We start from the raw sequence: 14,405 nt of genomic DNA on the forward strand, positions 1-14,405 counted from the left end.
GTGTCATATTGCATTTATGGATTTGGGCTTTAAGCACAATATTCAGTATTCTGAATACACTGAATTACCAAAGTTGTTGTGGAATTCTCAAGATGCTTGTGGTGCATTTTGTAAATTGGGGATGATTGAGCTTTAACCTTGCCTTAAGGTCTTCTGCTGATCTCTTGACTGTCTGGAAGTAAAACGTTTAAGTGCTGATTGCATAAGGGCGGGTGCATTTCGTGTAGCAACTGCTGTTTGTATAGTATTATGTTCCTGTATATTGCTATTTGTATGGGTTTCTAAATTGTGCTATTGCAATAAGCCTAGTGTTGACTCAAAATGATACACAAAGCTCTTAGTGCCAAAGCTGTACAAATTGTATGTTAAAATGATGACCCTATTTTTTGCATATATACTGTATAAGGTTCCATAATTAGCAGGATAGACTTTAAAATGCTGTTTTTATTGTTTGTTTTTAAAAGTTAAAATATTATTTGGGTATGTGGATATATGGCTAGTTTAATAAAATACTGGCTTGCCGAGCACTGATAATTTTTGGTAGAGTGACATTGTTTGACGTTGCTGTTTTTGCTACTGATACTTTTTATTCATCTTCAGCTACAAGCTCTAGTGTCTAATATGTGTACGTATGACTATAGAACATGTGGCATGCCAATCGGGATTTTTTCAGTTGATTTTCAACTTTTGCACCTTTTGTCATAATAAAGTTGAATGGTTAAACAACCTATTGGGCTGATCTGCTTGATTTTATTGTGTCACACTACTGTGATAGATCATAGATTATAACAGAACATGGGTTATACTAATACTACATTGCAAACATTTAAATTGCATTTGAAAACACAAGACACACACATCACACGCACATCATAAATACACTTTTATTATATTTATTTTATAAAACACCTTTATCAAGATGCATTTAACCCTACCTGGTCATTTAACAATATTACATTCCTCAGAAGTATATTGCAGAATTTTTTAGGGAATTTTTAGGGTTCTTCCTGATTACTCAATTCACTGAATAGGATTGTTAACTCTATAGACCCATTAACTCTTACTGTTGACAGGTTTGTTGCTGTTAAATATTTCAACAAAATTTTAAATAAAACAAATAAAAAAAATACATATTCTGTAAAGACAGTATCATTCTATAGCTTGCTACTAAAACTGATTTTGCTTTTAAATAATTTCTAGTTAGTATTAATTGGTTATTACAATTTTGTAAATTAGTTTTTTGGTGGTTTTGGTGGTAAAACCTCTGAAGTACACTTTCTTAACCATTCAAACACACTGAGGGTGCATTGTATGTTAATATCTATTTAATGTATCATAATTCTCTAATGTAAAACAAATTTTGACAGCAACAGGATAAAAAATCTGTTAAATCCATTAAGCACATTTCTTTATTGATTAAAATGTGCATTATCTAATGAGGCTAGAAGGTTGAGAATTATTTGCTCTCAAACTAGGGTTTTTCAAGTAGAAAATGGCTTATGTAGGATGGACACAACCGGTTTCTTTGTTGCTGGCTGGAAAGAGTTTGCTCATGACTGGTGTAAACACCTGAGTGACAGAAAGTGGAAAATCAGGTTTCCTTAATTTATTTTATACGGGATAGTGCTCCTTTGCAATGCAGATAAAGCCAAAAAAAACAAACAAACAAACAAAGCAGAAAGAGTTAGGCTTGAAAGATAAACTGTGGTTGGGCGTATAGTTTTTTTATCTTTGTACCGGTGCTGAGACTTCCCTCTTCTGTTGCATAGTGACAATAATAGCAATACTTATCAAAAGTAGCTCCAAGAGGTTCAGGTCATAGTATTGAGAGTAATGTGTGGTTACTTAAAGAAGGAGAAAAGAGGTAGGTAGGTCACAGAACATGCTCTACCACTGTCTCAAGTGTCAGAATATAGCTGCAGGGCAGAGTGTTCAGGATGCAGGTATGGTGACAGGTGAGGAGAGTTTGACAGCACACAGGTTTAGGTCATATGGGTGCTGTACAGTATGTAGCTGATCTGTCTACTGCAATTCCACTAGATGTCAGCATTCATGATTCACATACAACTCAGCATGCAGCACAACTCCTAGTACAGGCGCTTATAATATCATGCCTTGGCAACTCCTTACTGGCAGGGCTCCCGGCATGTATGCTCAAACCTCTGCAGATGATCCAGAACGCAGCGGCGCATCTGGTCTTCAACCAGCCCAAAAGAGCACATGTCACTCCGCTGTTCATATCCCTCCACTGGCTCTCAGTTGCTGCCCGCATCAAGTTCCAGTCCTTGATGCTCACCTACAAAGCAGCAACCAACCTGACCAGCCGACCTACCTGAACTCCCTCATTCAGGTCTATGCTCCTTCCCGCCCACTACACTCTGCCAAGGAGCGGTGCCTGGTGCTGCCACACCACAACAAGGCCCTAAGTCTCTGGCCAGACTCTTCTCTTCTGTGGTTCCTCGGTGGTGGAACGAGTTACCAAACTCCATTCGATCCGCAGTCCCTCTCAATCTTTAAGAAAAGGCTAAAGACCCAGCTCTTTAGTGAACACCTTCTCACCCGATGGACTGTGTAACCAAAAAAAAAAAAAAAAACTCTTTATCTGCCTCTATGCACTCTATGCACTCTATGCACTGCCTCGTAGCACTGCCTCGTAGCACCTATGTCCTGTCGGACCAGAACTTTATGGCACTTACTCTCGTTGTTCTTTCCTGACTAGAACCTTGCTTGTGTTGTATTAAGTCTTGGGAAATTGTAAATTGTAAATTTTACAACTTCTAAATAATGTCCAAAATAAGGAAAAACAGTTCTAATAAGGTTAGGAATGCGTGGGCACTGGATGTTCCAGTGACTCCAGGTCACAGACGCCACTAATTTTCATTCTACAGGATAATTGACAGCTGTTTTACATTTTCCCCTCAGTCTATGAGTGAAAATAATAACTATTGCACACACTTAAGCTAAGCTAAGGAGCGGATGGCTTGGTACCTGTATGTGAACCAGGCATGCAACCTGGGGGCCATATAAAGATGGCTGTCTCAGTTACAACAAGTTGCAGCAAGTAAGTCTTGAACAACATCACCGAACAGTGGCTCCATGAGTCGGGGAAAAGTACATAAGGATTTAAGGGAGACCAAGCTGGAATTCTTCTGAAGGATTAAAGATTACCTGTAATGGTTCTTTAGGCTTATGTGCCTAATTGTCACACCTTATCAGGGAGGCCAAACTTTATATCAGCAGTTCTCATGATGTTGCTGTCGTGGTATCCACCTGGTATTAATTTACACTGTTAGATTGTTGGTAATAAATGTGTGGTTTGAAATGCTCCTATTGCTTGCTTTGAGTCTAACCAAACATTTCTCCCTGACATGATTTATTCATTGTCTCTGGGCCCCTCCCTTGTTGCTTGAAAGTCTGGCTCAGTCTGATGTTTATCTGCGGAACAGCTGAATAGCTCAAGACTTTCACAATGACTGATTTCACCATTTTCAGAAGTCTAGGCAACTCAAAGGTAAACAACATTCTCCTGAGGCAGGCCTTTACCTGATTTATGTTGTGATAAAAGTTTATTTCCCCCTCATTATACATTGCAAACTTTATCTGATAAAAAGATTCTATTAAATTATTTAAGAGGCTCCCTCTCTTTCCACACATTTTGTCATCAAATTACAGTTGATATGCCTGACCATGACAGAGCAGATTTGCATACTTCAAAAACACCATTAAGTACTAATCAAAACACTATAAACAGTAAGAAAAAACTGACATTCTACTTATTTAATCAGTGTGATCATTGCCTGTTCCAGTGAGTCAGTTAAAAAAACAAAGGGATTTCTCAGCTATGGCTTTAAGCTGCAATAAATAAAGTAAATATACCACATAGCAGGGCTAACTCATATGGAAGGGACTTATAATATATTGTAATATATGAGTGCCCTTTTTTCCCTTACACACCTTTATATCTATGGAACTAATGAAAAAACACGACACAGAAAATACTGATAGGACTGGATCTTTTATTTTGAGACGTGACAGTGAATGCATTTTGAGGTAAATGTTACAAAACTGTATTTAGGATGATAGTTTTTCTTTTTTGACACTGGCAAAGCATGACTTGGAAAACCAATGACTATAATACTCACATAATTGTTAGGTTCTAACATCACTCATGGTCTTTTTCAGTATGAGCCACATTGATACGCAGTATAATTTAGGCTAAACAGCTATATTTCATCATGATCTGCACACTGCAATATATAGTTTAACATTTGCATATCTAGCATACTTCTTCTAATCTCTCTGCACCTTCCAACAACAATTATTGATTATTTCAAGTGATTGGTTCACATAGCACATAGAGCGGCACGGCTACGCTTTACAGTCAGTGGCGAACATCATGGCGGACATCTTCCTCATCTTCTAATTCATCCTCTTCATATTCTCCCATCTCATCAGCGGTGGCATCCTGATACTGCTGGTACTCAGACACCAGGTCGTTCATGTTGCTCTCAGCCTCGGTGAACTCCATCTCATCCATTCCCTCTCCAGTGTACCAGTGCAGGAAGGCCTTGCGGCGGAACATGGCGGTGAACTGCTCAGAGATCCTCCTGAACAGCTCCTGGATGGCCGTGCTGTTGCCAATGAAGGTGGCGGACATCTTGAGGCCGCGGGGAGGGATGTCGCAAACTGCGGTCTTGACGTTGTTGGGAATCCATTCTACAAAGTAGCTGCTGTTCTTGTTCTGCACACTCAACATCTGCTCATCCACTTCCTTCATGGACATGCGGCCGCGGAAGATGGCCGCCACTGTGAGGTACCGTCCGTGGCGAGGGTCACAGGCCGCCATCATGTTCTTGGCATCGAACATTTGCTGCGTCAGCTCTGGCACGGAGAGGGCACGGTACTGCTGACTGCCCCGGCTGGTGAGGGGCGCAAAGCCTGGCATGAAGAAATGCAAGCGGGGGAAGGGCACCATGTTGACGGCCAGTTTACGGAGGTCAGCGTTAAGCTGGCCGGGGAAGCGGAGACAGGTAGTCACTCCACTCATGGTGGCTGACACCAGGTGGTTAAGGTCTCCATAGGTGGGTGTGGTCAGCTTCAGGGTGCGGAAGCAGATATCGTAGAGGGCCTCGTTATCGATGCTGAAGGTCTCGTCTGTGTTTTCCACTAACTGGTGAACGGAGAGGGTGGCGTTGTAGGGCTCCACTACGGTGTCAGACACCTTGGGGGAAGGCATGACACTGAAGGTGTTCATGATGCGGTCGGGGTACTCCTCACGGATCTTGCTAATGAGTAGTGTACCCATGCCAGAGCCGGTGCCCCCGCCCAGTGAGTGGGTGAGCTGGAAGCCCTGGAGGCAGTCGCAGTTCTCGGACTCCTTCCTCACCACGTCCAGCACTGAGTCCACCAGCTCTGCTCCCTCAGTGTAGTGGCCCTTCGCCCAGTTATTTCCTGCTCCACTTTGACCTGTAAGATGCAGGTAGTATTTAAAGACACATAATTTTAGGCAAATACATTTAATTACTTATTATTTACCAACACACAGGGTTTGATGTTGCAATCCTTTGAGCCATAATCCAAGGTGAGTATTCATACAGAAGCCCAATTCTGATGTAAAAAGAGTGATGCACTGACCCACAAATAAATAAGAAAAACATACGATATGTTAGCTTCAATGAAAGAGACATTAATTCAATGAAAGAGACAATAATTGATTGTATGTATATTTTATCATGAGAAAACAAAGCAGTTGTTTCCAGAGCTCGCCCCTGTTTGTCTGTTCCATGGCAAGGAAAAATGGAGAGTCATCCTGGGGTGGATTTTATTGGCCTCTATAGCCTCAGTCCTTTTCAGCACTGCAGCAGTATCTCCTTGTAGACCACTTTTCGCTGAGTCACCATGAGAGCTGTCTCAGTCTGACACAGCTGCACATGGGCAATGCATCACATTACTGGCACAATGCTGAGAGGCTGCAGCAGCTTTACGCCAGGAATATGCATTGCTGTCAGGTGGAACTAAGCTCAGCCTTAGAGGACATGACAGGAGATGCTGACACACACTGATCTGTGCAGCTGGTTCAGGATGAACGGTGACATCACGATCACTTGTACACTCACCAAAGACAAAGTTGTCAGGTCTAAATAGCTGTCCGAATGGGCCGGAGCGAACTGAATCCATGGTACCCGGCTCCAGGTCCACCAGAATGGCACGGGGGACAAATTTATTACCTTTGGATGAAAGAGAGCAAAGGATAGAGGAATACAAAGAGGGAACGGATGGGTGGGTGGAGTAAGGCATTGACAGTCTCTAGAGTGTGCACTGGGTGAGCACAGTATCATAATGAACCATGAAAATAAACATGGTCACTACTTTTTAAAGCATTTGTACCTTTATATTAAACCTATCAAAAAGCAGAAAAGGGACATAAATATAACGTCACTGTTTGCTAAAGAAATTACTCTTTAAAGGATACTGACAGCCTCTCCATCATACTTGATGTTTGAAAAATCACATGGTGCCTTTTATTGTGTGTTGCCCTCCCATTTGCTCCACCCTCTCTCTGTGACCCTTCTTGCAAGCAGACTGCAGCAGCATGCTGCACTGCTTGTTCTAGAAGAGTGGGGCATTAAAAGTGCTGAGCTCTGCAGAAACCACTCAAACAAAGAGGTAATCTACCCACAGACATGCCTCTTTTTCTCTCATCACATCGGCTAAGGTCTTAATGTTGCTGGCTTCTGTAAAAATCTCTCAATCAGCTCTCTTAATTTTTAAAGAGAAATTGATTAGTGGGATGCTCAATCGATCCGCATGCAATAGTGACCCAGTAGTTGACAATGATGCCAGCTCGCAACAGGGAAAAAAAGGATCAATAATGCCTGCTGCTGACCACTGGAAATATAATAGACCTAGACATTGTAGGGAATATCCTATGTAGGCCTATGTGGGCTCCCTGTGTAGGCCTTTAGTTTAGAGATTTAGGCAGATGAGTGGGCACTTGAGTCTGACCGCTCAGTGGAGCTATGACGGACGACACTGGATGCATTTGCAAATGACCTTCAACATGACTTGCCAAATAAAATCAGACCAATGTATAGTGAGATGAGACCAAGGTACAGTGAGCTCTGGGTCGGCTATACAGAGACTGCAGATACCTGTGCTCCCTATGAGAGAGAGACAGAGAGAGAGATAGAGAGAGAGAGAGAGAGAGAGAGAGAGAGAGAGAGAGAGAGAGAGAGAGATGTATTTAGCAGGTTCCTGTCCTCATTTTTCCTGCACAGCGGGACCTACTTTTCCCTGGCAGCTAAATTAGTGACATGGGCATACTGTGCGATTCAAATTAGGTCTACAGCTTGCATAGCATAAGGTCATGCAAGGATATGAGCAATACAGAATAAAGCTGTTTGTAGCGGTTAGCATTGTTCAGATGCAAACTTGTGATCGGTTTAAGACAAAGATGTACAGATTTACACACAAACATTTACCTGATGCCTCATTGTAGTAGACATTTATCCGCTCCAGTTGCAGGTCACTGTCACCTTGGTAACTACCAGTGGGATCGATGCCATGTTCATCACTTATCACCTCCCAGAACTAAGATGGAACAAATATATCCATATGAACTTCCAAATGTCGGGTTCATATCATCATTTCAGCTCAAATAACAATAGAACGTGGCGTGGGAACTGTGCGTTACTGTAAGGCCTTATTTCAAATGCGCATCTGTTTGGTGACAAAATGACACGCAGCAGTGGGGCCACACCACTGCAGCCTTTGCCTCGTAGCAAAGCCCAGTCAGACCAGAACCGCACCCACATATGTAAACAAGTAACAGTTCGCAATCTCTCACAAACTTAGTTAACATAAACAGAGGGAGTAACTGTTTCAGTTACTCAGGTCTATAAACTGTCCAACACAAAAATCCCATGGGTATGAACAATTAATAACACGTGTCACGTTCCGCATCAAAACTACCGTCCAGTTAGCCTATGTTTTTTTTCCCCTTCCAAAATATCAACTCCATTAAATTATAAAGATCATACCTTCGCCCCAATCTGATTTCCACATTGTCCAGCCTGGATGTGAACGATTTCCCTCATGATGCGCTTTGGATGCGGGCAGAGAGCTTTCTGTCTCGACTTCACCGACGTCCAGTCTTCAGTCCCTTACCGCTGTATTTCTCAAAATCAGCACTTGCCTCATTCCTAGGACAAGCGTTGAGCCGGGGAGAGAGATAAACGTGCTGCTGGTTGGATGACGTTGTACCAGCGCAGCATCCCAGTATCCGTATCAGCCAATGGGAGCGCGCCGGTTTGATGCAGTGGACCAGAGGATGCCGCATCACCCGCTGTAGCCTGACATCACCCTGTCTCACACCAAATGCTGCCTTTTTCAGTGATGTGTGGCTGTTCCAAAGTCCAGACAATTGTTTTTACTGACATAAAATAGCAAATATATTACCAAGAAGATTGTATAACTTTATCTGCACTAGCCTTAATAACAGTCTGCAGATGTGCATGTGCCTGAATACATTTAATTCAAGACATTAGGGTTGAGCTTTGTGAATATCATGTTTAGGATCAGCAGGATCAAGTACCTCTAAAAATCGTTTTGTTTCTCCAATCAGGGGAAATAAATATCATTTGATACTTTGAATCTGCATTTTACATATCGCTGTTGTCATGTGAAAACCTTGTAACTCCAATTTTTGGTGATTTTTATGTTCTAACTTCAATTGAAGGATCACATGTTCCTCTATGGGTTGAGAAAATTCTAGAACCCTTTGAAACCTGTTCAAACCCCATTGGGTAAACTCAAAAATACATGGTGGTCAAGCTAAGAAAAGAGGCTGTTTTTTAAGCTCCTGAAAAGTTGACATTTTGGAGCATTCACCTGACAGTGATAATATGTGAGTATCTACTTGCTTGGAATCAATAAGTGTTCTGATAAAAATTAATGATACATTGACATCAATAGTTGATCAATAAATAGCGGTTTATTTTAACAACAGGTATGGCTTATGTACAAGTGCATTATTCATGTTAAAACAAAAAACAAAACAAAACAATCTGAAATTATAATGGTACAATCCATGGTTTTTACATTCATTCAAATCTCCCATCGAGAGATTCTGAGCCATACTGTAGAGAGAAGCAAGACCTGAAATGTGGACACTGGGGACTTAATGTCACTGAGACCTTTGCTTGCCAGGGTCAAAACGGTTTGCCAATCAATGCTATGATCTATGATCTATCATTTCATTTCATTTTGGTGTTTCCACACTTATTTACCAAGGCATAGCTAATGTGTTCGATAGTCTAATGTATTCAGTTTTAGTCATCTATCAGTTTTGCTTTTCCACCCATCATTATCCACTAGTCTACACTCTCGCTGGTGCTAATTTTGCTTTGGGTTGCTTTCACTGATGCTGTTTTGTATCCCAAACCAAGATAAACTGACTGCTGACTAGGCGGGGTGTGAGAGAGCTGCAAACGGGAGTGGAGACATCAAGTGGAAGCAACAGATCTGATAAAAGACACTGGTCGTATTGTGCTGTGTCACTGTCTTTACACTGGTGTTGCACGGGCTTGGGCCATTTGTACAATGTGCATATTGAGACAGAGAGAACAACATTCAAAGACACAGGGAGCCAGAGTGATGTGAAGCCACTGACCACTGCAGACAATTTCCTCTCTAGCATGTGGATGCAAGAATTCCTTATTTAATCCAGTGTCAACACCCTATTCCATAAAATAAATCATATGTGGGTCTATTGCAAAAGTGTGTTTAACCAGACTTGCTGTATCGTCTTTAAAATTCCACTACATTTTCCATTTTTTTTGTTTTACTTTTAAGGCAGCCAAGCTCTAACAAATCGGACGTCACATGATTGCAGGACATTGTGCTTTGAGACTTGGCATGGCGTGTCTTACACATGAAACGCTCATTACGCATATTTCTATAAATGGAAAACACGTTTTGTGATGATCCATTTATAATCAAGCTTCATTCAGAGCTTTCATACTTACATTGATTTGAGCTGTAGTGTGAGGATGTCATTCACAGGAAAACAACCAAAAAGCAGGTCTGCTCAATCATCAGATATCAAAGCATAGTGTAGCATTTGTCAGTGCACATTTTACTTGGATATAAACACGAGAGACTTTTTGGTGAGTAAAGCACCTGCGAGGTTCTCCACAAGCACAAGTGGTTGCACTAGAAAACAGTGAGAATAACAGCATATAATTGAAGTCTGCTGATGTCTGTCACCACTGAATGAGACCACATACGCTCTTAGATAACTGCTATTCCCTGGATAAATGACTTGCAATACAATATACTGTGAGAGACTGAGTTTTATCACATTTGAAATGACAAGACATCATTCAGTTGGCTCTAGAGTTTTACAGTACAGTAGTATTGTATTATTATGAAAATTGTTGTAAACAGTGGCCTATCTGTAATCATAGCTCTTTCTCTGGACAGGTATTACAATTACCTCCAATGCATGAAGTATGTAGCTACCATTGTCAAGTTAGACACAATTCTTAGTCAAGTATAATGCTGTCCACAGGTGGACGTGGGCTTTGGAAGAAAAAGCTCCTCATATATACGTATATTCTATATATTTATCAGAGACAATTTCTGTAAGCAAGAGTCTGTTAATTTAACAATGTTAATATGTTAAGACCTCGACAAAGAATAAAGCAAAGGATTGAACCTACATTTTAAAATGTCACTTTGACAAATGTATAAAATATTGCAGATTTTTTTTTTTTTAGGGTAAACTTAGTTGTATGTGCATGTATGAATCATGACATACAACAGCTGTTTACAAGATGATTTGAAAAACACACTGAAGGTTGGCAATGTTGTAATAATTTGTAATCAAATCAAACATTTTATCACCCATGGGTTCATTTCAAAAATAGCTTTTGTGTCTTTTTAAGGTTGCTATTTTGAACAGTTTGTTTTGTTGACAAGTTCACATTTTTCTTTTCATGCTTTGTCCCCAATGCAAAGCATAAGGTGCCACTAAACATTCACACAAATATTGTAAGAATGCCTTATAGCTTTGTACAATAAGGGCACGCCACGGGAGATTATGCTCAAAAAACTCAATCAAGCACAACAACAAAGTATGCATTTACTTACAATATCACATTTACAAAAACAATTGCATACCATAAATTTCATTGACTGGAACGATTGGAAAAATAAAATTGTTTCTTTCGACCAACAAAGTTTGGGCATCTCTCTTTCTTTTTCTCCAATTACATCGTTGTTCATACAATAAACCGCAGGTTGACGAATGTAACTCAGCAATTTCATTCATACGTTATCTTTCAATTTTAATATACCATCTGGCGACATCATTTTTGTCCCCTTCAAAATACCACACAAGTAGTATTTCTGAACTTTGGAGCCTCATCTGGTGCACTTTAATCCACATACAGTTCTATGACACAAGGGACAGCACTATCCAGAATTTTCCCCCAATCAGGTTTCATTCTAATACTGTAAATATTTATTCATACTTATCTTATTTGTTGGCACTACATCTACATTTAATTTTTGGTCAGAACTGTTTTTGGCGTGTTCAGAAAATTACTCCAATTCTGACTTTTTATCTCACTAAGGGCAAAACACTCCAAAACATTCACATTTTTTCCTCCATCTATGTAAGGCGATATTTCTATACAAATATGTTGGATGGACATTTCATTGGAGCAAAAGTACGAGTGATTTTTTTTTTCTTTTCTTAGCAACATTGCGTTTCACACCAGTCTTGGTGACATGTTTCAGTGATTGTGGGTAGAATTTAAGTCTCTTCAAAATGACAGACAGTGATTCTCATTGATTTACATGAAAGTAGTTTATAGGCTGGTGATGTCCAGTGACATTCAGCAGAGCAGAAGATACTGTCACATTGTCACAGACCAGCCTCCAGCACTCTCCCACTTGCATGGTCCCATTCATTGGCTAATCGCAGTAAGGGGACATTGAGAAACATGCAACACTGTAAGACATGTTTACTCAACTCCAGATGGGGGCAGTCTTTGTTAAGCGCCTGAGGCCTGAGCAGGACTGTTAGTGCCCCCATTACTCTTGTGGAATGGGCTGCTTCCTGCATCAGAGACCTCCAGTGATGCTTCATCCTGGTGGAAACATCGGATCAAGACGACGCCACTCCGTTGACAGTGTTGTTCTCTGTGCTGGTACAGTCCCTGATGGGAAGGACACCAGAGTCTATGGGGGAGGAGACGGTGCAGTCCAGTACAGAGGCGGGGGCCGCCTCCGTAGCGGCAGAGTCTGAAATGGCGGTCGGCACCGAGTCTATGACAAGTGAGGTGGCTGAATCCAGTGAGGGTTGAACAATGTCTGTGACAGTCAGAATGGTAGATTCTGGAGTGGAGGTGTGAACAATGTCTGTGACAGGGAGAATGGTAGAGGATGGCGTAGGGGGGTCAACAGTATCAATGACAGGGCGAGTGGGAGAATCCACTGGGGGTGTATGACCTGAGTCAATGGGTGGAGGAGGAGAGGGTGGAGGAGAAACAGTCACTTGGACAGGGGGAGTAGGGGGAGGAGGAGCAACATCACTAACACAGGGAGAGGTAGAGTCTAACTGTGGCGGTGGGGCAGAGTCTATGACAGAGGGTGTGGGAGAGTCTCTAGCAGCTAAAGGGGTGACGGGTGTAGATGCAGATTCATCTACTGATGGGGTTTCTAACTGAATGGGAATGCCAGAGTCTGTGCTAATGGAGGGCGGAGGGTCAATGGAGATGTTAAAGTCCGTCTCGGGAACCGGGGAGAGAGCAGGAGAGGGAGGGGCGCTGTCATGCACAGGTGGAGTTGGGGAGTCCACTAAAGGGGCAGGGGTCGCCTCCGGCAAAGGTGGAGTGGCCGAGTCGAAAATCGGGGTGATATCGTTAATGTCATCGGCCGGGGTGGTGGTGGGAGAGTCTAATGTGGAGCTAGGCGGGGGTTCAATGACAGGAGTGGTGCAGACCAACATGGAGGTAGGTACGGACTGAGGGACAGGGGCAGCGGAGGAGTCCGGTGAAGACGAGAGGTGCGTTTCGACGGCAGGGGGAGTGGTTGACTCTTTTGTAGGGGAGGGTGCAGTGTCATTCATCTGGGGAGCAGTAGAATCCGTGGCTGGCTGGATAGAATCCATGAGCGGTGCAGTGGAGTCTTCGGCATTGGCTAAAAGTGGGTCTGTGGCACATGGGGCTTTGTGTAAAGGAGTGGAAGACAGCAGATGCTCTTTACTGGCAAGTATGATGCACTCTTTATCCAGGGCAGTGATGGGGGCGCTGGATAAGGACGACACCGAGCGACCGTTGGGGTCTTTAGGCTCGGGCTTAATGGGGCGGAGCTCCGTGGAGGCGGGGACAGGTATATCTACGACCGACGGAGCGGTCAGATCGACAGCCGAGGAGGCCGTGGAGTCCATGGTGGACACTGCAGTGGCGGCTGCCTCGTGAAGTGGGGTGTCGTGCACCCTGGTGTAATCCCTGCTGCTCTCCGACTGGGCCAGCAGGAGGCGCTGCTCTCCAGGCTTCCTCGGGGGGAGAAGGGGTTGGCGGGTGTAGCTCTCGCCGTCTGCCAGGGTCTCAGGGAGGGGCTGATAGCGTGTCTCGGGCAGCAGTAGAATGCAGATGATGCAGATGAGTGTGCAGCACGCAAAGATAACATGGTGAAGGAAATAGCCCTTCTGATTGTGGAGCTCCATAATGGGGGCAGTCAGCATGCCGAAGCCTGCGCTGGCCAGGACCAGGCCCAGACCACCACCCCTAAGGCAAGAAACACAAGGTAATCACCATGTATGATTTAGTGATGACCTCTAAAGGCTTATATATTCACAGTCTAAATGGCAACAATTTAATTTGCCTCAATGTTTACTCTAAATCACCCAAAAGAGAAGGGTGTGTCCTGCAATGATATTCAAATATACTATAATCAAGGTATGGTACAAACTATATGTTACACTTATGTAGCACAGCCAGCAACAATGATCTTTCATGGAAAGAGAAGCTCTCATTTACACCCTTTATGTGCTTATATTGACATATCACTGCCATTTTATCACACAGCAGCAGAGAGTGCTGCAGTACCACGAAACACCCTCTTTTGCATGCAGTCCCATTCCTCTTCTGTCATCGCTTATGTTAACCACCAGAGGGTGCCCATCGGCCGCCCCATCTGCAGCACACCACTCCTTACATAACCCAAGATAATGAAAATCCATTGCTGTGTCATATATCCTCAGAGGGAACGGCTAATTTGTAAAAGATGTGGATATACAATTACATATACACTGAACTGTGAGGGGCTGTGTTGTTTTCAACGGTTCAATGATCTCATGCAGCTAATCCATCTGCAGGGACATGTAATGTGGCGGT

The 14,405-nt window shown here is 42.7% G+C and overlaps 2 protein-coding genes across 4 annotated transcripts in view; both read right to left on the reverse strand.

Moving 5' to 3' along the window:
- Positions 1-4,381: 4,381 nt before the first annotated feature.
- LOC139665605 (tubulin beta-2A chain) lies at positions 4,382-8,096 on the reverse strand. Of its 2 annotated transcripts, XM_071544679.1 has the most exons (5): positions 8,040-8,096; positions 7,482-7,590; positions 7,152-7,160; positions 6,117-6,227; positions 4,382-5,466 (listed from the first exon to the last, which is right to left on the reverse strand). In XM_071544679.1, exons 1-5 carry the CDS (start codon positions 8,094-8,096, stop codon positions 4,382-4,384), a joined length of 1,371 nt encoding a protein of 456 aa, XP_071400780.1. The 2 variants fall into 2 exon arrangements, with proteins under 2 accessions (XP_071400780.1, XP_071400781.1); XM_071544680.1 differs by lacking the exon at positions 7,152-7,160.
- Positions 8,097-10,282: 2,186 nt separating this feature from the next.
- Positions 10,283-14,405, reverse strand: part of LOC139665607 (solute carrier family 22 member 23-like) — a 36,322-nt gene continuing 32,199 nt past the window's right edge. For both annotated transcript variants that reach the window (XM_071544683.1, XM_071544682.1), the window contains one exon: positions 10,283-13,796. In XM_071544683.1, coding sequence (XP_071400784.1) covers positions 12,173-13,796 — 1,624 coding nt within the window. In that variant the 3' untranslated portion in view covers positions 10,283-12,172. The remainder of the gene's footprint in view (positions 13,797-14,405) is intronic.

The sequence above is a fragment of the Centroberyx affinis genome, unplaced genomic scaffold, assembly GCF_046629955.1.
Source record: "Centroberyx affinis isolate AG114_WGS23_722 - 3 ecotype Tasmania unplaced genomic scaffold, CSIRO-AGI_Caff_v1 ptg004630l_1, whole genome shotgun sequence".
Taxonomy (NCBI): Eukaryota; Metazoa; Chordata; class Actinopteri; order Beryciformes; family Berycidae; genus Centroberyx; species Centroberyx affinis.